The sequence below is a fragment of the Pagrus major genome, chromosome 4, assembly GCF_040436345.1.
Source record: "Pagrus major chromosome 4, Pma_NU_1.0".
NCBI lineage: Eukaryota > Metazoa > Chordata > Actinopteri > Spariformes > Sparidae > Pagrus > Pagrus major.
In genome coordinates this window covers 32,955,892-32,983,447 of record NC_133218.1, presented here as the reverse complement: position 1 = coordinate 32,983,447, position 27,556 = coordinate 32,955,892, and the positions used below count along the sequence as shown (strand labels likewise).

Genomic DNA, 27,556 nt, shown 5'->3' with positions numbered 1-27,556 from the left:
ACTCCACGCTACACTGATGCGTTCAAGCGCTCTGATTGGCTCCGAACTTTACCAAGCGCTTCCACCGCGTATCCGCGTATCCTTCCGCGTCGATTTAAATGTTTTACTATTTTCCGACACTCCACGGGAATAATACTGAAAAAAACAACAACACACATTTGAATAGTATGCGATGAATGCAGTTGATATAAACGAGCGACGACGGCGTATTCATTTTAATTCATGCGTATTGGCGCGGATGGATATGTCTCAGCATCCCTGCGAAGTAGTTCCCAGAGTAAAGGAGTGGAGAGATCACCTTGAGCTGGGTCTCACTGTAACGTTACATCGGTCCAAGCAGTAGCCCGGAGAGGTAAGGTGGGTATCTTCAACCGGGACGGCAGGTTATCGATCCTATGAAGTGATAATTGATAACTTGCGCTGTTACATTACTGCCTTTTAAAACCATTTGGTCTTTTATTGTATCTGTAACTTAGTTATCGTTACATCGTGCGAGCTGGTAAGTCCGGTAGTATGAGTTTCCACTCTTTACTAACTATCTTTTTTTTATTTTTAAACATGCCAATGCACCTGAATGTACGTGATTAGCTTTGATAAGCCATTTTTAGCCCCTTCTATGCGTGTTTGATACTTGCTCATCAACGTTGTGGTTTAAAAATGCAGTTAATACATTGATAGACGGGATTTGTGCGTCGTTTGAGCACGTCGTCCTTTTAAAGCTGCTAACACGCTGTATTGCTGTTTTTTTTTATGAGAAAACACGGTTATTACGTCTTAAAATGATGGAATTAAATGTGATGCGTGAAGTGTTGAACGCTGAGGAATCGCTTCCTGTTGCCTCCTGTTGTGGGTGTGGCCGCTGCGTCTTCTCGGCCTCCCATTGGTTCGTGTGCGTGATGTCTTCAGAGCAGGAAAATGTGACGCAGGATGGGAACGTGACCTCTAGCGCATCGTCGGCTCTCTGCATGAGTATATAACGATTAAATACAGATGAGTTTGAAGTAGTTACGTGAATGCACCAAAGCTAAAACTCCTATTCATTATAGAAAGTCGTGTATTATCGTCGTGTTCCTTCATGTGGCAGATAGAGCCGGTTGATAAATGCATCACGTCCATCCTTTTTTTTTAATCATTCACATTGCCTTACGTAATTCCTCACTCAGCTTGTTTGTTCGTTACGGTGTCGGAAATAACCAACACGCAATAAATTAGGTTTGTAAATGTGTACATTACCTTATTAGCTTCACTGCAGTAGCTTGCTGCAGTGATGCCATAGATAATAGGGCCCTGTTGACACTGAATACACGAAAAGGAAGGCAGGTCTCACCCTCCCTGTTTTGGCTGAAAGCAGTCTTTTAGCTCTCTGTCTGCTAGCTTGAACTGTGTCCTTGGTATGTGATTACTAGAGTAGTAGATTTGACAAAAGCAGGGCTTTGAGTGTGCGTTTTTAAAGTGTAATAATGTCATATCCTCTGTCAAGTACATCTACCTTGACAGACATGATACAGGATATGTCTAAGGCTGTGATATAGCCTGCATATGCTTTATGTTGTGAGAAATGATTGTCTTGTGTATAACAAAATTATGGAAGAGACATTCTGTCATTGCGATGTCCGTTCTTGGCTGAGGGCCCCAAGGGACCGGTCAGGCCATACTGTCAATGTCAAGAGAAGAGCTCCAAAAAAAGGGAACTGCGCAATGTCTTCCTATTATTTCAGTGCAGGTTGTTGACCAGGAGTGGACGCCTTCAGAAAAACTTTGTATTCATTGTTTAATCAGGTGGTCTCAAGTCTTGAGTCATAAATTAACCCTTATACAATCACTGTTAACTTATTTGATAGCTGTCACGAGCGTCTGGACTGTCACGAGTCCAGACGCTGGAACTTACTCATCCTCAGATATGAACAGCTACTGACACAAACAACAATATGTAAGTATATGTAATTAAATGATATTTTTAAGTTGGGGCTGTTAATGTTTTTTCTACTTTAAGAAGCACTTTGGCAGGTAAGATGATAATATAAGTAGAGTACATCAGCTACTGCAGTTAATGGGTGTCAAAACTGCCATTTCTCAGTGCCGGAGGTACATGTCCTTGACCTACTGTTGTGTTGAAGTAGCTGAGCTGGTGGTCAGTGCAGCAAACTAGTCCTTTTGCAGCTGGCAATGCTCTCAGGGAGTAGCGTCCCACCACCCAAGCTGCATGTTTGCTGACTAATGCTATGTTGAGCCATGAGGTGGAACACTACCAATTATAGGTATTCCTTTGGTATCGCACTGACTACACTGAGTTTTATCAATGTACTCAATTTGATGCAAGGTGCTTGTTTTTAAAAATGTGTGTAACTGACATGCATTAAATATGCACAGCATTCTGCATCATTCATCAACCTAAACCCATGCAGTACCCCAACTCAGGTTTGTTTTGGAGGCCTACATAGTGGAAGTACCATCATGCATTCCTAGTATTGGATTACTACAAACAGACATGGCGTGTTATTATTAGCCTTTGCTCCGTTTTTAGACCTGGGGCGTAGTACGACCTATGCTGGTAGTAACATTGGTGTCACACGGAACTAGCGTTTCGTAGGAGAAGACTCATGTATGTCTACTGTATCGGGTCATGGCGAATGCTTGGTCACAGCAGGCACTCTCCGTGTCCTTTATCCTCATTGAAAGGATTTACTCTTGAGCTCCTGAAAGTGTGGTTCGTTTGCACGCGCGCTGCAGCGGTCAGTTTTGCTGGGACTGCTGTTTCAGGGAGAAGATCGCTCACTGGCCGTGGAAGCTCCAGCACACTGGGGTTGTTGCAGAGGTCTTTGGTAGCGACCTGCCTGTTTGTCCCCAGGAGGAACAGGAAGATCTACTGGGGGTATGTAATGCAACCTGCAAATGGTGCCTTGGTTGAGTCAATGTGACTGATAGAATCTGTCTCTGTGAGCCAACTAGGATTAGCCCAATGTTACGTCACATCCATAGATAGTGCTAAATGTCATGTCAACCTGATAGCAATGCTACTATGGCTGCTTATGATTGTGCAGGGGAGATAAGTGATGAAGAATTTGTTTGGAAAGACAGTAGAAGATCGTTACTCAGTGTATGTTTACAATAAGAGAGTATGATACAAAGGTAGAAGTTGTGAGAAGGGATTGAAGGGGATTATAAGCAGCCAGCTCTAAAGTTAGCCCTGCATCTGTGTCAGGGTTACTATGGCTGGTGTTAGCCTGTGGTGGCTGCTCACCGGCTGTCCTGGGGTCAGGCATGTCAGGCCTGTCTTTCCACAACAAGCAGGTGCTGGCAAGCTGCATCCGACAGACCAAGAACATACTTCACATGCTGAAGACTTTTGACTTATAGCAGGAGGACATGATTCTTTTGCCAGCCATATTCCCCCTGATAGCTCCAAAAATAACACTTCACCTGAGGATACAGGCAGTATTTGAGGCTGAATTGCCCGAGGATGACATTTCATAAAACTGACAATGATACAGGCTGAGACTTGTTCGCTAATTAAATCTGAGCCATGACAGTAATGCAAAGACATTCATGCACATTTCAAATTCGCTGAGGGAAGACAGGCTAAACATAAAACGATACACAACACTTGTAATCCATTGGTAGGCTTTGATTCAAATGGAAAAGGGAAAAAAAATCAGACATGAGGCATAAGAATTATAGTATCTAAACATTTGTCACTGTTCTATAGCAGTGGCATTCAAAGCCAGCTATGGTCTGTTGTATTGGGAGTAAATTTACATATTTTTTTGACATGCATCTGATTTGTAGTCCATGCATGGGGCTGAGTAGCAAAACAGCTTGTAAGTGGAGCTGTCTGAAACTTGATGTCAAGACAACATTTTTATTGGATAAAAATTAACACATCTGATTTGTTATATTTATCATCAGGTGTTTTTTTCATCCTATCAACATTGTGATGGAATAATCCACTCCTGGTATTGTCCTTTTTTAGTTGAATTTTTCTAAAGAAATGCCAATGAGGCATACACTTTAAAATAAGAATTTGAAGCAAATAAAACGGGAAACTATTTAGAAATAACACACACAACACTTCAGACTCAGACTTCCCCCCTCTGCAGTCTTTCCAGTGGTTCAGCCCACGCAGATGCCTGCCTGCCTCCTCAAGGCTGTGTGTGTGTTGCAGTAGCGGGATGTGACTGTGCTCACGTACAGCACTGGTCTGGCACTGGTCTCCCCCATTGACTCGAGTGTTACATCATCAGCAGCCCCTGTTGAAGGAGCGTGTTGGTATATTGGCTCTGCCTGGAATCCCCCACTATGATGCCTTTTGTATTTAGGATGTGATGAGTAAGAGGAGGTCAGACCGCCAGTGTTAACATATTTTCCTCTGAGAGACTCTTAGAAGCCATCCATCTATAATTTGCCATCCTCTGTCTAATATATACCTCACCCTTATACAGTAAGTACAACATTAGTCTTTGCAGCCTGTTATAGACGGAAGTACCTATTTTGTAATAGTAATGTGAAACCATCCTTGGTACCTTCAAGTTGTTCTTTATTTTTGTGGCTTAGGATGGAGAGAAAAGCTAATATAGTTACCTAACTTTTAGTTTATTTATCGCATAGGTTACATCTCCATCACAGTATTTAACAATGTTATTACAGATTGCAGATTTTCCGCATATCCTGCAGGCCTACATGCTAGCTGAGTCGAGATGTACGTGCAGGATACCACGCTGCAACCATTAGTCACAAGACCTACTCTTTCCAAAAGACGTGGATCATGCAATTTACGTGGCCAAGATATAAAAAGAAAGGAACACCATGCTCCTGGTGTGCTCCAACATTTGCTGACTCAACCACACGCTTTTGAACATAAAACACGTGTAAAGCTCATCAACAGCAGCATAAACTGCAGGGAAATGCACACTGATGGAATTACAGTTCCTCTGCCAGCAGCACATCAACGGCAGGAATCTAATAATTGTTTTTAGGAGTGGCAGAAATGACAATAAATGCAATACAGCCTGTCGCATCAATGAGGAAGTGCTGCCAGTCACTACATGAAGGGTCACCTTGAATTGTTAAAAAGAACAACAGTTCAAGTGAATCTGACTTACAGCAATGACACAGCATGTGCAGTGTTCACTTGAGTTATCGCTTAAACCAAAAAAGAATACCAGAGGAAAGATAAAGGATTTCTTTTATCTGTCCTTGATAATTGATAATGGTGACATTGATGTGTCAGCCAAAGAATGCAAGATTGTCGCATCAAGGGCTGGCAGATTTTCTGATTGGCTATATCGAAGTCCAGTATGCGGTTAATAAACAGATGTTAATGATAATGTCAGGCTATGGAACGCACGTTTTTATCAGAGAAAGAAGCATATTTAGTGTTTATCAACCCATGTGTTTAGTTGCATGTTAATATACTTGGTGCTTCTAAAATTGTCAGTAGGGATCACAGGTGCCACCGCTGGAAAAAGTTAAGTTAGGACCCCAGTGTACATGTACACTATAGGCCGACATGCTCAGAGTTGGAAATTCAGGACAGGTCTCGCTTCTGTGTTGAGAGGACCAGAAACAGATGAGGGGTTGTTCCCTTTAGAGATGTATAAGTTTGTACCTGGTGTTCCACAAAAGAAGCAAGCAGTGAGAGTGTCCCATTGGAAATGCACTTTAATTTATAATTTAAACTGTGGGAACTTGATCTCTCTACTGGGTGGTTTGGAAAGTGGCGTGTGTTCTGAGTGGCCTGGCAGACAGTCATTGTAATTTTAAGGCATGGGTACAGGTAATTAAGTCATTGTATTGCAGGTGCTCAATCATTTTAGGTAGTCGATACACTGAATTTGCGAGCGTCCAAGTATTTAACAGCAAGATCTTCACCTAAATGAATGAAATGATATTTGATAACGAGCAGAATACCTGCTTGTTGTGAAACCCGGTTTCAATAGTGTTACAAGCCAGTTTCCATTCATCTAATTAGGGCTCAGGCCCACAGCTTGAATCTGACATGTTTATACTAGTTACTGTACCATCAGATTGGCTGTTCAACCAAGCATTTCAGCCTCAGTCAGCCGTGTTGTAGTTATGTAACCACCACAGCCAGAGCCGTAGTAGAATCTGCATTCCTCATCACTGTAGTTTAGCAAGGGTACACCGTGCTCGAATAAACTTACCTTATTGACTGTTTGTTGAAATATTCCTGATGTCAATGTATTTATACAGTTTTGCATAGTTGTCAGTGTTTCCCATATAATGGGTGTGTATTTGTGGCCTATACAATTAAAGAAGCCTAAGTATGCTAACATGGGTCACCAATTATACCAGGGCAGCCTGCCCAAGAAAAGATAGAGTGATGGTGTCAGGCAAGCCACACATCCCTGCTCTTTGTTTGCACATGACAGTATTGAGCAATTCATAACCGCTCAGGATTTGATGTAACATCATCTCTTCTGTGCTACCATGTGCAGTGTACAGTACAGTGTGTTTTCACTTTTTTGGCCAAAAAGGAGTAATGAAAGTGTCGTGATGAAAGCCTGGCAATCCCAGCCCCGAAGACGAGCTGGGCGATGATGTCGTTGCCATGGGTGACTCAGGGAGAAGTGGGTGGGGGGGGAACAGAATGTACAATATGGTGGAGCAGCTCAATAAGCTATACTGCTCTACTCTCAGTGTGAGTATGGAGGGCTGAATGATATGCAAAACAAATCATGTTACGAGTATTCTGACAAATACTGCAATTGAGATTTGAGTCACAATTTTACTGGGAAATGGTAGTTACTGAATTTCATTTTCACAGAATTTTTTTTTTTTTTTTTTAATTTGCTTTTTGCTGGGGTCTGTATCAAACAAGCCTGTTCCCTTACATTTGGAGAATATGATTGTGACACATTTACCTTTATCTAAAACTTGCAGCTTCTGCGATTGGCTTATTGTGCTTGACTATATATTGCGATTTTGATAATATTTCATTTTATCTATCGGCCCTAGGGCAGTGCATGTTCCTTAGCATTTTTTGGTTGACATTCATTTATCTGTTATCAAACTATAAGCAGCTGAAAGCTACCTGAAAGAGCAGGAGTGTTTTTTCACAGTCAACATAAGTGTACATTTATCCACCGTATAAGCTGCTGATTGTGCAATCTAAAAGGCAAATAGTAACTCAAGATAAGTCAGTGATGTGCAAAGTATGTCACAAGTCCCCATTATTTGAAAAGAATTCAGTGGTGATATTTCATAAGCCTAATCTTAGTCTTTATTGTCCTTAGTCATGGTTCGCTGAGGTTAGTCAGAGATTGATGTGCTGGAAATGAATAGCAGTTCTTTGTCCCTTTGTCCACTTGAACGACAGCAGTCAACATAATTAATTGATTAACTCCCTTGGCCATTCTCCTTTCCTTTGGCTTCACTACCACAACGTCAGCTGCGCAGCAGGATTGGTTACAGTATGTTGATGAGAGCACTCAGTAGATATAGGGCCTTTTAATAGCTGGCCAGTCTGATCTCAGTGGGAAATAAATCCCTAACCCTGCAACTCTCAGCCCATCTAGTTATAGATGAATACAACCAGCCAAATACCATCAAGCTTTGACTTGAGGAGTACCTGATGTATACGATATAACCAGTAATCATTCAGAAGTCCTACTCACATTTTTAACGTACCTGGAAACTTTTGAAAAGATTACGGAGGGACAAAAATTATCAGTAAAACAAAGCTGTCATTTGCCATCACTGTGTCCTCTAATGACTATTTTTTTTTTTTTTTTTGTTCTGCAGGATTTCTACAGTTGCACCATCAAACACCATGCCTCAAACAAAGTCTCAAGACATGGGCTCTGCCTTCATCCAGACACAGCAGCTTAATGCTGCCATGGCTGACACCTTCCTGGAACACATGTGCCTGCTGGACATCGACTCTGAGCCCACCACTGCACGCAACACTGGCATCATCTGCACCATTGGTTGGTCCTCGCTATTGATTAACATTTTAGTCGCTGAGGTATATGGTTGCTTTCGGATAGATACCTGGCAGGGCTGACCCATTACGGCTAAACAGTCGCAATAAGTTTTTCTCCTCAGCAAAAACTAGTGTGTCTTCTAAATGTAGTCTGGACATGCATGTAACTGGATAAAGAAAATCCCCACACAGAAAATAAAGCAAACCATAATTGATCTAGTTCACTTAATAACCAGGAAACATTTAAAAAGTTATGCCTTGTCTAAATCCTTTACTTTCAATAACTGCCTGCAGGGCCAGCCTCCCGTTCTGTGGAAACGCTGAAGGAGATGATCAAATCTGGAATGAACATTGCTCGCATGAACTTCTCCCATGGCTCACATGAGGTGGGTCTTTCCACAGTTCTGTCTACTGTGTAAATGTCTTGGGCACGTACAGCTAACCAATCACATTGTTAAGTCACGTTTTAAACTGTACTGATAATTTTCATCAAACAAGATTCTGTGCTTTATCACAGAATGGGTTTGTTTGGTACGTTGATCTTTGTGGCAGTCTTTGCTTATCTTGTCTAGCCTTTTTTTTTTCAAGCAGCATTGGTAACTCTGCATAAAACAGCTATGGTGAAAGTAGATGGTCAACAGTGCTTGAAGGGAACAAGCACATAATTCATTATCATTATTATTTATTATCAGCTTGAACTTTAAGCAAGACTAGTAAAGCCAGCATGCATGGTAAAACATTGAATAATAATTGAACATGAATAAAGTGGCTTACATCAGCTGCAGATCTCCTCTGAGAGTGCAATTGAATGTTAGCCAAAGACAATTTCAATGCTTCTATTTTAAAGCAATATTAAAAAGCAGCCTTCAAAAAAATGTACCTATTTTATCTAAAAAACAAACAAGATTAAAAAAAGGGGAGTTAGGTAATGATTCTTGTCATCTGTCAGTGCCAGTTCTCATTTAAAACCCAGTTAGGTTATACATTTTGATCTCTTGGCTTGTCGAATGAAAAGTTAAAAATGGTCAGATGTTTTGCTCATATGCCTCAACCCAGCTGAAGGTAGGACAAAGAGGGAAGGTATGCTTACACAAGTGTTAGTTTCAAAAAGGATTTGTTTCGCCTTTACCAAACCAAACAAACCCAAGAGGTGGAAGCCATGGGAGAGAGAGAGACACTGACTGAGTGACTGACTGCCACCAGCTTATATAGTGTAACCAAGCAGTCAGTTCAGGTGACCTGAATCTCCCTGGCAACCTGACTGTACCCTGCTCCTGCAGGGAGAAATAAGAGAATCCTGTCGCTCAGGTGATCATATTTATCAACCTATTATTCAATCCAATTAAAGAATTATAGACACATGAGAAGTGCTACTCTTCAAATACATTTGAAGTATTTCATAGTGTCACGCTCTTTAAAGGTGCACTGTTTTTGGCATTTTGAAAAGACTTGTTTGTATGGATACATAAAAATTGATTAAATCACTTGCCAGTAATATATAAATGATTAGATCTGTTTGTGATATCTTGAAGTCCTCCCCTATCAGTTTGTGTGGTTTGGTTTGTTTCAGCAAGGTTGAAGGTTGGATTCTGGATTCGGAGAACAGCAAAAGTAACTAGAGCTTTGTTGGCTTGGGGTACTATAAATACGTCATGTGTAGCTTCCTGCCCTGCCTTTATCTCCTCAGCAGGCAGCATGCCTAGACTCTTAGTGTGTGTGTGTACACAAAGCAACACCAAGGTCAGTCCACTTATGACTAAAGTGGGAAGTAGAAAGTATGTTGCAAATCCAGAAAGTCACATTTCTTAAGGCCTCTCTTGATAACGTTGATGGACATTAAAGGGAGTTTCAGGTCACTCTGACCTATACACATATATACAGTAAAACGGTCACCTGCTCTGTATTCACTGTACAGCATTGGCCATAAAACATTGGAGTGTCTACCTTGCCTCTGTCTATTACTCAAAGGCTGCAGCACACTGGAGATTAACAGCTGCCACACATCAACAATATGATTAATTCTGGCCTCACATCATGTTACTTAAACTTTCTGAAGCTAACTTTTCCAACACCATAGCCTCGGTGCTGGACTATGTAACACTTCATCTTAATGGCAGTTTGAAGTGTTTTTTTTCTTTTACAGATGCTGGCACCATCCAGGTTTTCTTTCAGTCGCAGGGCTGTCAGTGAAGTGTAGCTCTGTGTGAAAGGCAGCCAATGTGATTACCTGCCACTTAAGTTATTACTGAAAGCTCTGCTCACCCATGTGGTCCGCATCAGCCATGTGCAGCAGACAGACGTTTTCAAAGCCACAAACACTGGGCTACGTGTTCATTAGCCTGCACTAATGGGAAAAGACTGCTGCATCAGTCTCATGACAGTACTGAACTTCTCATCACTTCCCAAAGCATTGTGTAGCCAAGTTCGTCATTTCCTGGTCAAATGTTCACCTACCTTCATTGTTTCAGATATAATTTTAGGCTGTTGATGGTGTGAACAAAGTCAGAGCCACAAGTCTTTTGGAAGTCTGTTTACATTACTAATCGTAATATGATTTAGATTGTTTTTGGTTTTATTCTGTCTATTGTTCAATGCCGACTTCACTGAGGAATTTCTTCCTCAGGAACACTGCACTTCCTCAGCAATTTCATAAGTTTGAGGCAAGAGACATTGTAATCCTTGCAGGTAGTGAAGAGAGACATGTGCTCAAGGACATATACTTACGATGACACTTTATATCTGTATATTGCTACTCGTAAGTGCTACTGTATGATATGTAATCAAAGGACTTAGTTAATGACGTTTTATTCACAAGCTTTTTTATTTTAAAGGCTGATTCCTCAATGAAACTAAACATGTCAGTAAGTGTGATAGAAAGGACTGTATGACCCCTCTGTGATGCTGACAGCATGACTCATGTTTATGACCGTGTGAGTTGTCAGACGCACCTTATCTTTTAATTACCCTGGCCTGATTAAACCTATATCTCACAGTAACTATATTACCAGTGCCTGCTGCCAAATTTCAGACTTCTTTCTAGTCAATGTGTTTGACAGCAGCACCATATTGGTTTGAAATCGGTGTAGTTCAGTATCTTGCATAGAGTTTTCTCTAGATATATATATTTTTTATTTATGTTAAACTTTTCTTCCTTTCTGTAGTACCATGCAGAGACCATCAAGAATGTGCGTGAGGCATGTGACAGCTTCGAGCCTGGCAGCATCCAGTACAGACCTATTGGTATTGCCCTGGACACCAAGGGCCCAGAGATCAGGACTGGCCTCATCCAGGGAGTGAGTTTTGCTTCGCTTGTTCTTATAATGGCTTTATTAGCTGTTATTGACAATCAAGAACATTTTCCATGAAAACAAACTAAAAACGTATGTCTGTTAATGATTTGACAGAGCGGTACAGCTGAGGTGGAGCTGAAGAAGGGCAACATGATCAAGATCACTTTGGACGATGCAAACATGGAGAACTGCAGCGAGGAGCTCCTCTGGCTTGACTACAAAAACATCACCAAAGTGGTGGAACTTGGCAGCAAGATCTACATTGATGACGGACTCATATCTCTGCAGGTCAAGGAGATTGGTGAGTGGAGGAGTGGAGAGCACAGATGCAGTCGGCCATATAAAATCTGTCATGATCCTTTAGAATATTCATAGAACACTGTTATGTATAATTACCGGACAAAAGGCCTCATACAATTCATATATTCTTGTGTCTCCAGGTTCTGATTTCCTCATGTGCGAGATTGAGAACGGTGGCACCCTGGGCAGCAAGAAGGGAGTGAACCTCCCCGGTGCTGCAGTAGATCTGCCTGCTGTTTCAGACAAGGACGTCAAGGACCTGCAGTTCGGTGTGGAGCACGGAGTCGACATGGTCTTTGCCTCCTTCATCCGCAAAGCGGCAGATGTGCACGCTGTCAGAGCAGTGCTGGGAGAGAAAGGCAAAGACATCAAGATCATCAGCAAACTTGAGAACCACGAGGGTGTGCGCAGGTGTGTGTGTATGAAATGCTGCCAATGCTCCTTGGTTAGCTTAGCAGCAAGGCCGGATCATGAAGTCCATATATGTAATTTTCTTTTGTGGTTATGAAGTGGCAGCTGTGAAAAGCACTGTTTTATGAACCCATCTCTTTTACAAGGCTTTAAAACTCTTAACAATCAAGGATGATTTCCAGTTTTATCTGATCAAACTTTCCTTTTCTGTCTTCTGTGCAGATTTGATGAGATCATGGAGGCCAGCGATGGCATCATGGTTGCCCGCGGTGACCTGGGAATTGAGATCCCCACAGAAAAGGTCTTCCTCGCTCAGAAGATGATGATTGGTCGCTGCAACAGAGCTGGCAAGCCAATCACATGCGCCACTCAGGTGAGATTAAAGCACAGGCTTTATTTCTTCAGCTTTATTTCCACTAGGAGCTGAAGCACTGGGCAGCTTATATGTGTCAATATCTGCAGCTATGCAAATTTGAATGAGGGCAGTCTGAGTTTTACCTCCATAAAACACAATGTTGGCATTCATTATGTTTGTACCACTCAAAAGATTATGAGATCTGTTTATTTGTGTGCGTTGCCCTCTAACACCTCACCTAAACATCATTCAGATGTTGGAGAGCATGATCAAGAAGCCCAGACCCACACGGGCTGAGGGCAGTGACGTTGCCAACGCCGTGTTGGATGGAGCCGACTGCATCATGCTGAGCGGAGAGACTGCCAAGGGAGACTATCCCCTGGAGGCAGTACGCACACAGCACATGGTGAGTTAATATACATAAAATACAACAGCAGTACACGTAAGAAGAAGAGTTTCTGTGTTCTCCTCAACACATCTATGGCTCATTCAGTTTCCCAGTGAAACTTTCTTTTTTCCCACTTGGCCTATCATCTGCTAAAGAAAGTGTCACTAGGACTGTTCTGCCAGCTGGAAACGCCCTTTCTATATTCTTTTATCCATCCACTTATTGCAGTTAAGATATGCTAATGAGTAATCAGTGATTAACTGATTAATTGGCATTAAACATTTTATCAGTTTAAGATAACAGTATTGACTGTGCACAAAGTCGGCGCAACCTTATTCATGCATCCCTGAAATATTCCAGCTGTGCAGATTATTTAAATGGCTGAACCCCTGCACTGTTTCCATACATTTGGGATACTTCTGACAAGGGTTTTTCCATACAATAGAACAACAGTACAAAGTGTAACTCTCCTTAATGACATGTTGGGACGTCTGAGTCCACCCAGACCGAGGTAAACGCATGTGGCCTCCTCTCCATCTAACAAATTCACTATACTGCTCTTTACCATTTCTTAATTTGACCTGGTGTCCCCAACCTGATCCACCCAAATTCTTGTCAGCACGGATTTACAGTGCACACATGTATCACCCCTAACTACATAGATACACTTGTATTCTTAAATAACAAGCAGAAATAGCCACTTTGAGTGATTCCAAACTCAGAAAGTAAACATTTCAACACATTGGGGCTTCAAATAGTGCATTTATTGAGGAGAGTGTGTTTTTTTTTATCTGTATTTTTTAAGCTTTTTTATCAATTGATGATCATTGACAATGCTGATAATGGTTTCAGAAAACTGCTTAAAATGTATTTCTGTGATACTATATTTGTTTATTGTGTACTGTTAGTTAGGGACAGACACAGGTAGAACACCTTTTTGAAGTCTCAGACCCACTAATAATTAAATCTTACATTAATATCACAGTTGGTATCAGTCAGTTGCATGGATGGATAATGCAGTCAGTGCTGTCTTGCCTGTCCTTCGTTGTTCAGGCCTTTCTTGGCTAACCTCCACTGTTTTCGGCTACACTCTGTTTCTGCACTGCTATGCAGATGCAGGAGTGACTCAGCAGTGCTGCAGCTCCTGCCTCTGAGCTTGTTGCCCTCATACTGAAGCTTTATGAGAGGCTTCACAATCCAAAGTAAACCACTCCCACTGACCTAAAAACAAGGTCCTTCTATCAATTCTTATAAAATCATATGGATCAAATCTGCTTTAAGCTGCTTTTGCTCTCAGGCTGTCATTGTCTTTGTCTTTTTCTCATTGACTTTAATCTGTATAATGCTTTTCTTGTAATTGCACTTTTCTTTTCTAAACTGTCTTTCACTGTGTCTTCATACCTGTGTGTGCAGTGTGTGGCATTTTAACTCCCAGCTCCCTTTTTAACCTCCAGTTGACTAAAGTGAAGTTTCCCAGTAGTTCAAGTCTATAACTGTCATTTTATTTTATTAAGCTCAGCTCTGTCGATTCTCTTCTTTGATTACTTGATTTGGATATATATTTTTTTTAAATCATGAAGTTAAATAATGCTTTTGAAAATGTTATCTCAGCAGTTCACTTGCCTTACACCAGATAAACATGGGTTGAATTGTACTATTTTGGTGTAATACCTCATGTAAATTGCTGTGGTTAAATTTTGACTCTTATGTTTTAATGTTGGTGTTTCCCTGTTTCCCCGCACTAACTGCACACCTGAACACCTCCGTTCACTGTCTCTCCTGTCCTTTCCTTCTGTCTGTACGTTACTTTAACTTCTGTTTGTCTCTCTAACATTGTCCCTCTCTTGTCCCATGACCCGGTCCTTTCTCCTTTTTTCCAACCATTTTCATCATTTTCCGTCTGCGTGTGCCTGGTGTGGGAATGCCTTTGCTTGATGCATCCTACCCTCACTTGTGCCAGATTGCTCGTGAAGCCGAAGCAGCCATGTTCCACCGGCAGGTGTTCGAGGACCTGCGCCGCTCCACGCCGCACTGCACAGACCACGCTGAGGCTATTGCAATCGGCGCTGTTGAGGCCTCCTTTAAGAGCTTAGCCTCTGGGCTCATTGTGCTCACTGGCTCTGGAAGGTAGGCAGGTTACCTTGCCCTGGCAGGTCAATGAGGACAGTGATGTCTGTACTTGAGCAGTCTGAGAGGGAGGGTAGGGCCAGACAGTGACTGACTGTGGAGGTAACTGGGAGAGGCTGGCAAACACCTCAAGTAGACTGCTGGTTTTTATCTATGTCAACAAATTTAACAACTGGAGTAAACAGGCCTTAGCCCAAAAGTTTGACAGATGCCTTTTGGCCTCTTTTGTTTTGCTTCAGTGTCCAAACTACCAATTAGCTTGTCATTAAACCAACAGCTAACCTTATTCAACCAGGAGTCTACCTACCCATTTGCCAGTCACTCCCAGCAGTGTGAATGATTCGGCGTGCAGCAGCAGCCGTGTGTGTGATTGAGAGTAACCCCCCGACCCTTCCCTCGTGGTCCCTGTGGGCTCAGATAGCACGAGAGGCCGAGGCGGCCATCTTCCACAGGCAGCTGTTCGAGGAGCTGAGGAGACACTCCAAAGTGACCAGAGACCATTCAGAGGCTGTAGCTGTCGGCGCCGTCGAGTCATCCTTCAAATGCTGCGCTAGTGCCATCATTGTTCTCACCAAGACTGGGAGGTAAGACAGAGAAGCATAGAGGGGAATTGACCCTGGTCCTGAAGGTAAGCTGTTGCCAAATACATGACAACCTGTCCAACAAAGCTCCTGATTCACCCTCCAACACTTAATGTGCTCTTACACGCCCCCTCCTCTGTGATATTGTGTGTATGTGCGTGTGTGTCTGATGTGTGCTGTTACAGAGGGTGGGTGGAGATAGCAAGAATGATCGTGAGGGTTGTTATCAGCCCCATCCCAATGTCCATCCTTTACATACTTATGTGATATGATATTAAATAGAGTGCTACCACATAGCTTCATAGAGTGTATGAAATCATATGAAATTAGACACATTATTGGAAATTATTAGATGCACTCACAGTGCTGCTAAATGAGGTACATGTACGTTTTTTGGGATACTTCTTTGGCATCCCTGTTTTTAACATTGTACCACTGTGGGTAAGCAAAGTCTGCCAACTGCAGTTCTGTCCCACAGAAGGTCAATTACACAGTGGAAAAGTCCTGAGGCCTCACTGGTTTAATGGGAATGCACATTAAACCAGTGATGCGCATGTGTGTGTTGGAGTGGACATTTGGATAGGGCCCCTGACTGTGACTTTAAGCCTCAGTGTTATCACCTATTTCCCAGAATTGTTTGGCCGTTTACAATCTCTGCTCAGCTTCTCTGTTAGTTATGACGCACCAACAAATGTTTTTTGTTATTATTTCAATTCAGTACATGTTGAGCTCTGCAGATCTCTAACAAGAAGTCCAAATCAGCCAGAATGTCTGAAAACACCTATGTATGTGGGGTGCTGTGTTTATAACCACACTAAATAGCTTCTACCAAGAATTCATCTGCAAGAAATTAGTATGTACGAAGTATTAATATTAATGACTAAAACAGTGCTTATAATGTTATTCAATGAAAGGTTTTATACAATAACCATTTCAAATTCAACATGCCGACATGGTATCTGATCATAGTTTTTTCTCACAAAATTAACCCGGCTTATTGAACCTTAAACCACTTCAGGTCAAGAAAAACCTGCTACTTTTTGGTTCTTATTTGCTAACATCATGGTGGTAGAAACGTGGCATTCGTGATTTTAACACCAAGAGTGAATTATTAATAGTTTAGCAATTAACCTGTTCAGCTGTACCCTTCCCTAATCATCATAATTATCAGGTCATACAGCTGTAATCATTAGTTTAAGGAAAAATACTCCACATGTGATTAAAGTGAGGTAATCCTGTATACTAAGCTGTATGTTTCTGTGCGTGTATGTGCAGGTCCGCCCACCTGATCTCCAGGTACAGGCCCCGTGCCCCCATTCTGGCTGTGACCCGTAACGCCCAGACAGCTCGCCAAGCCCACCTGTACCGCGGCATCTTCCCAGTCCTCTACACCAAGCCTGCCAACGATGTGTGGGCAGAGGATGTTGACATGCGTGTCAACTTTGCCATGGACGTGGGTAAGTGTCTATGGCAGTTATGATTGTATTGTGCAGCTGTTTAACGATGCAGAAGAACAAGAAAAACGGTGAGCTTTGAGCCAAGACGCTGTGCTAACCACAATGTAACACAACAGATAAGCAATGTTTAGTAAATTGTGTCTTTTTATTTGTTTAATTTCCAGGCAAGGCTAGAGGCTTCTTCAAAGTGGGAGATGTTGTCATCATCTTGACCGGCTGGCGTCCAGGCTCCGGTTACACCAACACCATGCGCGTGGTTCCGGTGGCTTGAACAGCCAACAGGGCTGCTCCGCTTTCTCCCTCCTTCATATATCTGTCATAGCTCTCCAACCCACAATCCACTCCAGCTCACAGCCCTTCTCATCCAACACCTGGGCTGACAGAGTCATCCTCTGAACAATTTAGGCAATAAGGCGGAAAGAAACTAAAAATATAAAGTATAGCCCTCATTGAAAAAGAGCTGTTTTGGGTGGGAGTGGAGGCTTGATCCATGCAATTCCACTTCACTTCTCCATTCCTTTCACATCGATTCTCTCAATCAAACCAGTCTGCAGGGCCTCAGATTAATACACCCCGACCAGAAACTGCTGTATTTATTCACTCAAAAAAGTTGTGTTTTATTAAAAGTGAAGCAGTCTGAGAGTGAATGCATCCTGGTCTGTGTGCATGCGCATACTGGTTCTCGTTTAGGTGGGGCTGGTGGCGGGGCAGGTTGAACTCGACACAGAGCACCTTGAGTACTGGCACAGTTTACTAATCACACTCCTCTGCCGATAAAACGAACAAACTTGTGGCATCCGAAAGTCAAAGGGCTCCTCCCACAGCCTTGCTTCCACCACTCCACCCAAACAGGTCCTTCTGTAGTGCTGTCTGTATGAAGTGTCCTCTCTTAGTGCCAGCTTTCATTGTATTTACTTGTATCTGTAAGTGTTGCACTCCTAATCTACTCCACAATGTTACATTCGATATTATACTTGACTTTTGTGAATGGTAAAGTTGTGTTTCTGGACATCCAATACTACTTATATTTTGTCTAACTATAGAGAAATTTTAGTTTTGGATGTCCGCTTCAGAGGTGTTTGAGCTAGTTACTGTATTTGTGTTGTTAGATGTGACATAAAGCCTTTACATTTCTTTGCATTTGGATCATGTCTTAAGTTGGCACTGATGAATCATGTATGGTTCACTAAAGTTAACTGATATGAATGAGCACTTTGAGGCGTTTTTTCACAGGGATCTGATGAGGGCATGAAGCCCTGTCCCTCTCAATCCCCAGTGGATGATGGGCAGAGCTCCTCTGCTTGTCTTCTCCTCCCATGTTAGTGAATCACTGTAGCTGTCTTCATATGTCTAACATGCTTTGGATTGTACTGCTAGAGTGTAAGAACTAACTAAATGTAAAGGACTATTCTAATTTTAGCTGGTGTACTGAGCTGTCCTTAAAGGCTGGATTTCCATCAATAAAAGAGATGAGCACTTATCTTAATGCTGCCTTGTGAGTGTTTTGTTTGAGAATGAATCATATTTATCATACTTTCTTTCTGTTGCATGGGAAATCTTGAAAGTTAGAAAGGTCAAAGTCTGCACCAAGAGAAGCTCCTGTCTCCCACAGAAAACACTGCTGCACACTGAAAGGCCTCATCAGTAGTCCCACATTTGATTCTGTGATTTGATTCATACCTCTGGATAATTTGAGTCAGGCGTATGCAAGCTGACCAATCAGAACAGTCTCTTTAAGGCCCCTCCTCATGAATATCCAGACACTTTAATTTATGGGTGGCATTACTGTACATTTACATGAAGTGAAGCATTCTAGTGATACATTATGGACACAAAACTAATAAAGGTTATTGAAAATATAGTACAGACCTTTCCCTACCTTTTTATAAGGCTTAGGTGCAGCAGCCTTTTTGGCAACATCTTTGCTAAATGATGTAAAATCAATGTGAAGAGCATCAAAACTAACTAAATGGCAGATCTAATGGTTGTAATTAGTCTTCAATGGACTTCTTTAGTTTTGTCTGTAAACTCCAAACCAAATAAATTCCTGCACATAACTCTTCCAGACACCTCAGGGAAACACGGCAGAATGTATAATAATCAAATGTTTTACAATGTAGTTCATGATAAACTTAAAAACTTGATGACAAATTGACAAATATGTCAAGAGTCAACATACTGAGACCGATCATGATCAGCCACATCAGAAAAAAAAGAAGACGCAGTCTGAACACAAATGATGATTTATTCTCCACCATAAATGTGCTGTTTACAACAAGGGAATGTGACTCATGATTTACTGGCTGTCCTGGCTGTACACCACCCCTATCTGCCTGCGGATCTCGTCCTCCACCTCAGCCAGCAGAACAGAGTCAGCATGGGACATAACTGCACTCTCCTTCAGCCCTGCATGGGGAAATCATAGATATGTGAGAAGACATACAGTGTACTGTGAAGTCTGCACGTACACTATGAACATAGTAAAAGGGCCATTAAGAGTTCAGTGTTTCTGATGCCACCCTGTGGTGTGTATGTGTTTAACAAGTAACAAAAGGCCTCTACATTCATAAATCTGACAATTGCATGCCTATTATTGTGCTTGTTTTAAACATCAAGGTCAACAGGGTAATACACCCTTGCAGTAATAATAAATGCAGGTTAAGATATGCTAAACGTCACAGTACCTTTGAGCAAACACTGTCGAACCTCCTCTGCTTCGTAACGCATCCCTGTACTGTTGGTGAAGTTTAGAGGCAAATGGGGTTCTGGCACCGGGTACTGGGTCTCCTTCCCATTCACCACCAATGTTGTGGGGCACCACATGTGCTCAGGGATCTAAAAACAGTATGCAACAAGATATTTTCACAGTAATGGTATATGCAGTAGTCTGTGCAGTGAATACTTCTTCTTTGTGTTGCACAACTTCCTAACTTCCCTCTTAAGTTGCTTCACACTCGTCCTTGTATGACTTTACAACAGCACATAGTGTGAAAGGGAACAGCATTTGAATTTTATTTTGGTCATGCGGCCCTGCAGTGATGACCTACCCTGATGGTGCCCTTTGTGCCCACAATAACGGCCTCATTGGGCAGCGTCACATCAAGAGAAGTGGTAAACACTGCCATCCTGTTGTTGGAGAACTTCAGAGTGACAACATCAGTGTCATCCACTCCTGCAACAACATACAAATATATGATTCACATTTGATGAAGAGACCAGAAAACTAATGACATGAATGTAGAGACCTGGTTTTAAAAAGTGCAACATAAATGGCTGTTGTAGTGTGTTCCATGTGTCCTCTGCAAACAGAATGATAAGTCACTTATTTCTGCTGTGTTTTATATCGAAGACAAAGCCTGTATGTATGAATGCTGGGCAGCACTATCAACCCTTAACCTTTATTGTGCCAGTCAACACATAAAAAAATAAATGAAGCAACAGAGATAAGAGGTGAAGTCTTATCAGACTCCCTCAGACACTCTCTTGGTTAAAAATTCCCAAATCAACAGTAGGAGAGCCGGAGTAAAGAATTCATAAGCTCCAACTTAAAACCTCCCATCTGCTATCATATGAGGAGCTGCAAACTGAAGTATACAACCGAGGTCAATGGGTAACAACCTGTGTGACCTGATGAAAGAGAAAGCAGTGGTGGTTAGGAGGATGACTCAAACATTACAAGAGGTTTCTTAATGTACTTTTGAACCCAGAAAGAACCACTCCTCCACATGTTAACGAGGTGACTTAAGAAATCATATCTGTGAGAACCTACTGGTCTCTTTTTCATCACCTGTCTCCAGGCAGATCCCCGTGGCCTGGATGCTCTCTGGCTTCTCTCCATTATACACCATGCACGTGAACTGCAGGCAGTAGACGCCAAGATCTAGTATTGCTCCTCCACCCAGCTCCTTCTGCACCGCTCTTGCCACATCATGCAACGGCAGGCCAAACTCCGATCTTACCATCTTCACCTCGCCTATCTCCCCCTGGGCCAGCAGTCGTCTGATCTCCACCGAGGCCGGGAAGAATCGAGTCCAGACGGCCTGAGAGCAAAGGACAGGAGGCAACATATGGTTATATTTATAGGCACTAACTCACAGCTTAAATTATTAACAAGGGTTTGCAGGAAAATCACATGACGGCATAGATTTCATTTACACTGGGGATGCTGGGGACATGTCCCTACCACTTTGCGAAATGGAATATTTTGCCTCCATCACTTTATAAATGCATAATTTGTTAAAAAAAAAACTTAAAAAAAACATTCCTAACCCTTTATTTGATAGTAGGACCCAAAAGTGCATATAGTGAATACCATTTTAGTTTTTTAGATTTTTCTTTAGAGCTCTTATGTCCCCGCCACTTTTCAACACAAAGTGATGCTCTTGATGGAAGAACTTTTCAGGGTCTTTAAATGCAAAATATGATAAACGCCATTATAATTTCCAGAGTGACAGACTGTACAGTCTTGCAGTCCCTTTTCACAGCAGACATTTGGACTTGTGTGTCCCAGTAAGCCATGTCAGTTTGCATGCACCAATACAAGAGCCCTGGAACCAGCTCACCTTAATGGAATGCAGCCATCATTGATGGCACAAAATTCTGGCTTTTTTCCCTCAACTTTTTATCACAATTCTGGCTTTTTCCCTTAACTTTTTTATCAAAATTCTGACTATTTCCCCTTAACTTTTTCTCAAAATTCTGACTTTTTTCCCTTAACTTTTTCTCAAAAATCTGACTATTTTCCCTTAACTTTTTCTCAAAATTTGGACTTTTTTCCCTCAACTTTTTCTTAAAATTCTGACTTTTTCCTTAACTTATTCCCAAAAAATGTACCTTTTTTCCCTTAACTTTTTCTCAAAATTCTGAAAATTTGTTTTTTTCCCTTAACTTTTTAAAAAAAAATTGACTTTTCCCCTTAACTTTTTCTCAAAATTCTGACTTTTTTCCCTTAACTTTTTCTCAAAAATCTGACTATTTTCCTTTAACTTTTTCTCAAAATTTTGACTTTTTTTCCCTCAACTTTTTCTTAAAATTCTGACTTTTTCCTTAACTTATTCCCAAAAAATTTACCTTTTTTCCCTAAACTTTTTCTCAAAATTTAAGGGGGAAAAAAACCCTTCACTTTTTCTCAAAATTCTGGCTTTTTTCCCCTCAACTTTTTATCAAAATTCTGACTTTTCCCTTAACTTTTTCTCCAAAAATGTTCCCTTTTAACCTTAACCTTTTCTCAAAATTTAAGGGGGAAAAAAACCCTTAACTTTTTCTCAAAATTCCGCAAAAATTCTGTTTTTTTCTCTTTACTTTTTCTCAAAATTTTGACTTTTCCCCTAAACTTTTTATCAAAATTCTGACTTTTTCCCTTAACTTTTCATCAAAATTTAAGGGGGAAAAAAAACTTTTTTCTCAAAATTTTGACTTTTCCCCTTAACTTTTTCTCAAAAAATCTAACTATTTTCCCTCAACTTTTTCTTAAAATTCTGACTTTTTCCTTAACTTATTCCCAAAAAATTTACCTTTTTTCCCTTAACTTTTTCTCAAAATTCTGAAAAATTCTGTTTTTTCCCTTAACTTTTTCTCAAAATTTGATTTTTCCCCTTAACGTCTTCCTCAAAAATCTGACTATTTTTTCCCTTAACTTTTTCTCAAAATTTGGACTTTTTTTCCCTCAACTTTTTATCAAAATTCTGACTTTTTCCTTAACTTATTCTCCAAAAATGTTCCCTTTTAACCTTAACTTTTTCTCAAAATTTAAGGGGGAAAAAACCCTTAATTTTTCTCAAAATTTAAGGGGGAAAAAACCCTTAACCTTTTCTCAAAATTCCGCAAAATTCTGTTTTTTTCTTAACTTTTTCTAAAAATTTTGACTTTTCCCCTTAACTTTTTATCAAAATTCTGACTTTTTCCCTTAACTTTTCATCAAAATTTATGGGGGGAAAAACCCTTAACCTTTTCTCAAAATTTAAGGGAAAAAAACCCTTCACTTTTTCTCAAAATTCTGCCTTTTTTCCCTTAACTTTTTCTCAAAATTCTGACTTTTTCCCTTAACCCTTAGATGCACAAGTGGGTCAAAAATGACCCGGTTGACATTGTTTTCTTGCAATATCTTCGCAATGAAAATTTGTTATCATTTCATATTCCAGGTATTCCTCAAAAACATGTTTTTGATGTGATGCCATTGAAAATTTTAATTTACCTTCTATACATTTAAAAAAAATTTAGTTTTTGTATTACTACCCCAAGCTTCCATAAGTGGGTCAAAAATGACCCGTATTAGAATCAATGCATTTTTGTGCCATTTTTGTGCCCTTAACTTTTTCTCAAAATTCTGAAAAATTCTGTTTTTTCCCCTTAACTTTTTCCTCAAAAATCTGACTATTTTCCCTTAACTTTTCTCAAAATTTTGACTTTTTTCCCCTCAACTTTTTCTTAAAATTCTGACTTTTTCCTTAACTTATTCTCCAAAAATGTTCCCTTTTAACCTTAACTTTTTCTCAAAATTTAAGGGAAAATAAACCCTTAACTTTTTCTCAAAATTCCACAAATTCTGTTTTTTTCTTAACTTTTTCTCAAAAAATTCTGACTTTTTCCCTCAACTTTTTCTCAAAATTTAAGGGAAAAAAACCCTTCACTTTTTCTCAAAATTCTGGCTTTTTTCCCCTCAACTTTTTATCAAAATTCTGAAAAATTCCTCAAAAACATGTTTTTGATGTGATGCCATTGAAAATTTTAATTTACCTTCTATACATTTTAAAACTTTTTAGTTTTTGTATTACTACCCCAAGCTTCCATAAGTGGGTCAAAAATGACCCGTATTAGAATCAATGCATTTTTGTGCCATTTTTGTGCCCTTAACTTTTTCTCAAAATTCTGAAAAATTCTGTTTTTTTCCCTTAACTTTTTCTAAAAATTTTGACTTTTCCCCTTAACTTTTTCAAAAAAATTTTGACTTTTCCCCTTAACTTTTTCAAAATTTTTTGACTTTTCCCCTTAACTTTTTCCTAAAAAATCTGACTATTTTCCCTTAACTTTTTCTCAAAATTTGGACTTTTTTCCCCTCAACTTTTTCTTAAAATTCTGACTTTTTCCTTAACTTATTCTCCAAAAATGTTCCCTTTTAACCTTAACTTTTTCTCAAAATTTAAGGGAAAATAAACCCTTAACTTTTTCTCAAAATTCCACAAATTCTGTTTTTTTCTTAACTTTTTCTCAAAAAATTCTGACTTTTTCCCTTAACTTTTTCTCAAAATTTAAGGGAAAAAAAACTGCATTTTTGTGCCATTTTTGTCATTTTTGTTAAGAATAATCATTTATGTTATGTTTTGTATTGTATACACAAGAATGATTTATATTTTCATTTTAAAAATTGTAATAAAATAAGTATCACTGTAAAAAAAAAAGAAAAAAGAAAAACTATTTTTTGTTATAGATTTATAGAGTCTCAGACTGCACTTTAACAGGAATAGAAGCATCACATAAGAATACTGCAGTCATTGTTCAGTCACTCTTTTTCAACAAAAATGCTGTAAGCTCCAATAAGAGCTCTAACAAAAATGGAGAAGAAATTAAAGGAATCAAGATGTTTTTTTTTTTTTTTTTTTGTCATTTTTTATCAGCACCATCCGTACCTCCATGAAGAAGACGTCATTCATCTTGGCAGAGGCCAGGGCCTGCTTCACCTCCTTGGTGTTCATGGCCAGCGGCTTCTCACACAGCACATTCTTCTTGGCGTTCATAAAGAGCAGACAGGTGCTCAGATGGTATGGATGGATAACTCCAATGTACACCACATCTGCACACACACAAGAAGCAGAGAGCACACTGGTAAAAGACAGCATACTCTGTCACGTAAAAGCAGTCAAATATCAACAGGAGATTTAAACAGCTGTGGGTCAAACTGAACTGAAAATTAGTGAAGATTCAACAGATGGCTGAGGGTTGGTGTTTACCGTTAGTTTGAGCTTTGACTGAAGTGTCCTGAAGCTGAAAATCCCAAACATCTGCTGCTCAAACGGTGTGACAGAAACTCACCTATGTCTGGATCTCTGGCCAGCGCCTCATAGCCGCCATATGCTCGGGAGATGCTGTGCTTTTTGGCAAACTCCTGTGCATTCTCTAACTTGCGAGCTGCCACAGCCACAACCTGTGAATACAGTTTGGAAACATGGTTTATTGAGTTGGTCCTGTTCCATCTTAATGACAGAAAAAAAAAAAAAAGTATCATAATATTTGTGTGGGCAAAAAAAATAGATGCCCATTTAGTTCATACTTACGGTAAAAAACAAATGGATGTCAAAGTGTTCGACATGTTGCAGACTTGAGCCTTCATTGTATTTAAACTCCCTGATGTCATGTGTAGGTGTTATTTAGCCTGACCTGTTGCAGTCTGTAATCTTGGCTGAAGGCTGATGTGAGTGCTCTCTGAGTACTGACGATGTTCTCTTCTCAATATGGTATCAGAACTGCCATGTTACATTTTCTGCATTACTCAATTAATAAATGTATGTCTTGCTGGCATAGAACTCATCTTTAATCACTGCTTTAATACTTTGCTAAACAACATAATTGGCACATTTTTAATTACATTTGTCTCCCAATTACATTTAGTGTGGTAAGTCAGTTAACGGTGCATAATCTGAGGCTTCCTTTTGATTTGTTTGCCTCAATTTATTGGTTGCTGCAATAATAGAAAAAAAAGGAAAGATTTTTTTTTTTTAATTACCGTAATATTTGTCTTAGAGCGCAAAAAAATTAATGCCCATTTTGTTCATATTTACGGTAAAAAAACAAATGGAGGTCAAAGTGCTGACATGTTGCAGACTTGAGCCTCCAATGTATTCAAACTCCCTGATGTCATGTTTAGGTGTTATTTGCCGCAGATTACATGTCTCCCTCGTTTCATTTAGGCCTGATTTTGATAGTGTGACCTTCAGATCCTCTAACTTGCGAGCTGCCACAGCCACAACCTGTCAATACAGTTTGGAAACATGTTTTATTGAGGTGGTCCTGTTCCATCTTAATGAAAGGCCCCAACTTACTATCTAACCTGTTGCAGTCTGTAATCTTGGCTGAAGGCTGATGTGAGGGCTGTCTGACTACTGACAATGCGCTCTTCTCAATATGGTATCATGTTACATTTTCTGCATTACTCAATTAATAAATTATGTCTCACAGAACTCATCTTTAATTCATTGCTAAACAACTTAATTGGCAATTTCAATTACATTTGTAATTACGTTTGTCTCCCAATTACATTTAGTCTGTCTGTAAATCGGTTAATGGTGCATAATCTGAGGCTTCCTTTTAATCTGTTTGACGCAATTTATTCGTTGCTGTAATAATAGCATTAAAAAATAAAAAATAAAATAAAATAATTTAAAAAATCACCGTAATATTTGCGGTTGAGCGCAAAAAAAAAAAAGATGCCCATTTTTCATACTTACGGTAAAAAACAAATGGATGTCAAAGTGCTCGACATGTTGCAAACTTCAGCCTCCAATGTATTAAAACGCCCTGATGTCATGTTTAAGTGTTATTTAGCTCCTCAGAGCCGCAGATTACACGTGTCCGTCGTTTCATGTAGGCCTGGTTTTGATGGCGTGAACTTCAGAGCGTCACAAACTGCTGACACCACGCCTGGGCGGATCACACGAACCTCACCGTCTCTCACCGACATCCTGCATTTTGAAACACGAGGTGCACCACGTGTCTACGCGTCTACTCATACTGATACCTGATGGTCTCCAGGAGGAAGAGATTTCAGCGCCACCGTGAAATCATTACTGATCTTCCCCGCGCCGCAGATTCCCCACCTGGTTGCCATGTTGGACTGACACTGACAGTTTCGGTGTCGGCTACAGTGGCAGCTCTACGCCGCAAGGTGGCGCCACGGTATCAGTTTTGACTGTGTGACGTAGCACAAAAACAAACATCATGATGTGGCCATGATGATGATGACAGTGATGATGATTTGTGCTAACAAACAGATACAAAAACGTGACCTCCAGATAGTGATCATAAGACAAATACGATTTTGTTTCTATTTTATTTTGTATTCTTTTATTTTTATTTATTTTTTGATATATATTTTTTATGCGTTTTATGTTTTTGTTTTTGGTCTGTGTGAAGCACTTTGAGTTGCATTATATGTGTGAATATGTTTATTATTATTATTATTATTTAATCTTTTTTCTAATCTACCATTTACTATTTTACAGTTATTATTATTATTTTTTACCTCAGTCTGTATTTTATTTTTAGGCAGCTACTCACTAATGATGTGAATTGTTCTGTATCGTGCTTCACTGACAATTTCCCTTGGGATTCGCTTGGGTTAAGTCAAGTTACATAACAATAATAATAATAATAATAATAAGTAATAACACATTGGTATTTTAACTCTCAGCTGCATCTCTTGTGCTGCTTTTCAGGGTGACTTTTTTTTTTCCCCATGTAATGACCAAATGTGGTCGGAGGTCAGTCACAAAACGGCCTTCCCAAAAGCAGACATGCAGAGGGACCTGTCACTTTGTCCGGGCTGATATTCATCATATTGCATAAGGCTGGGTGGTCCGTTTATTAAACCTCTTTATTAAAATGACTACATGTGAGGGGTTAGAGTTGTGGCACAGAGAGAAATCAGTATGTATGTTTATTTTCTTCTTGAATAAATATGTGCATGAAAAAGAAATAAAGTAGGCAAAGTAAT

General features: G+C 40.1%; 2 protein-coding genes across 4 annotated transcripts; one reads left to right on the top strand and one right to left on the bottom strand.

Annotated features, from left to right (window-relative positions):
- The first annotated feature begins 280 nt into the window (after positions 1 to 280).
- On the top strand, positions 281 to 18,337 carry pkma (pyruvate kinase M1/2a). 3 transcript variants are annotated; one of them, XM_073464212.1, is made up of 11 exons: positions 281 to 357; positions 7,762 to 7,946; positions 8,237 to 8,328; positions 11,104 to 11,235; positions 11,347 to 11,533; positions 11,673 to 11,943; positions 12,166 to 12,316; positions 12,552 to 12,704; positions 14,647 to 14,813; positions 16,670 to 16,851; positions 17,016 to 18,337. In XM_073464212.1, the coding sequence occupies exons 2-11, from the start codon at positions 7,790 to 7,792 to the stop codon at positions 17,120 to 17,122; spliced, it is 1,599 nt and encodes a 532-aa protein (XP_073320313.1). In that variant the 5' UTR covers positions 281 to 357; positions 7,762 to 7,789; the 3' UTR covers positions 17,123 to 18,337. The 3 variants fall into 3 exon arrangements, with proteins under 3 accessions (XP_073320313.1, XP_073320312.1, XP_073320311.1); XM_073464211.1 differs by lacking the exon at positions 14,647 to 14,813 and adding an exon at positions 15,231 to 15,397 and having other exon boundaries at positions 288 to 357; XM_073464210.1 differs by having other exon boundaries at positions 334 to 352.
- Positions 18,338 to 19,078: 741 nt separating this feature from the next.
- dhdh.2 (dihydrodiol dehydrogenase, tandem duplicate 2) lies at positions 19,079 to 26,709 on the bottom strand. The gene is made up of 7 exons (XM_073464727.1): positions 26,582 to 26,709; positions 24,880 to 24,991; positions 24,477 to 24,640; positions 20,639 to 20,891; positions 19,899 to 20,023; positions 19,536 to 19,686; positions 19,079 to 19,257 (listed from the first exon to the last, which is right to left on the bottom strand). The coding sequence occupies exons 1-7, from the start codon at positions 26,669 to 26,671 to the stop codon at positions 19,148 to 19,150; spliced, it is 1,005 nt and encodes a 334-aa protein (XP_073320828.1). The 5' UTR covers positions 26,672 to 26,709; the 3' UTR covers positions 19,079 to 19,147.
- Positions 26,710 to 27,556: the final 847 nt, after the last annotated feature.

Excerpts from the sequence above, each read along its gene's own strand:
- dhdh.2 (XM_073464727.1), bottom strand. The coding sequence starts at position 26,671 with ATGGCAACCAGGTGGGGAATCTGCGGCGCGGGGAAGATCAGTAATGAT. Across the intron at positions 24,641-24,879 it reads GGCCAGAGATCCAGACATAG|ATGTGGTGTACATTGGAGTT; the intron begins GTGAGTTTCTGT and ends GTGTGTGTGCAG. Across the intron at positions 20,892-24,476 it reads ATGACGTCTTCTTCATGGAG|GCCGTCTGGACTCGATTCTT; the intron begins GTACGGATGGTG and ends CTTTGCTCTCAG.
- pkma (XM_073464212.1), top strand. The coding sequence starts at position 7,790 with ATGCCTCAAACAAAGTCTCAAGACATGGGCTCTGCCTTCATCCAGACA. Across the intron at positions 12,317-12,551 it reads CAATCACATGCGCCACTCAG|ATGTTGGAGAGCATGATCAA; the intron begins GTGAGATTAAAG and ends AACATCATTCAG. Across the intron at positions 14,814-16,669 it reads GTGCTCACTGGCTCTGGAAG|GTCCGCCCACCTGATCTCCA; the intron begins GTAGGCAGGTTA and ends GTGTATGTGCAG.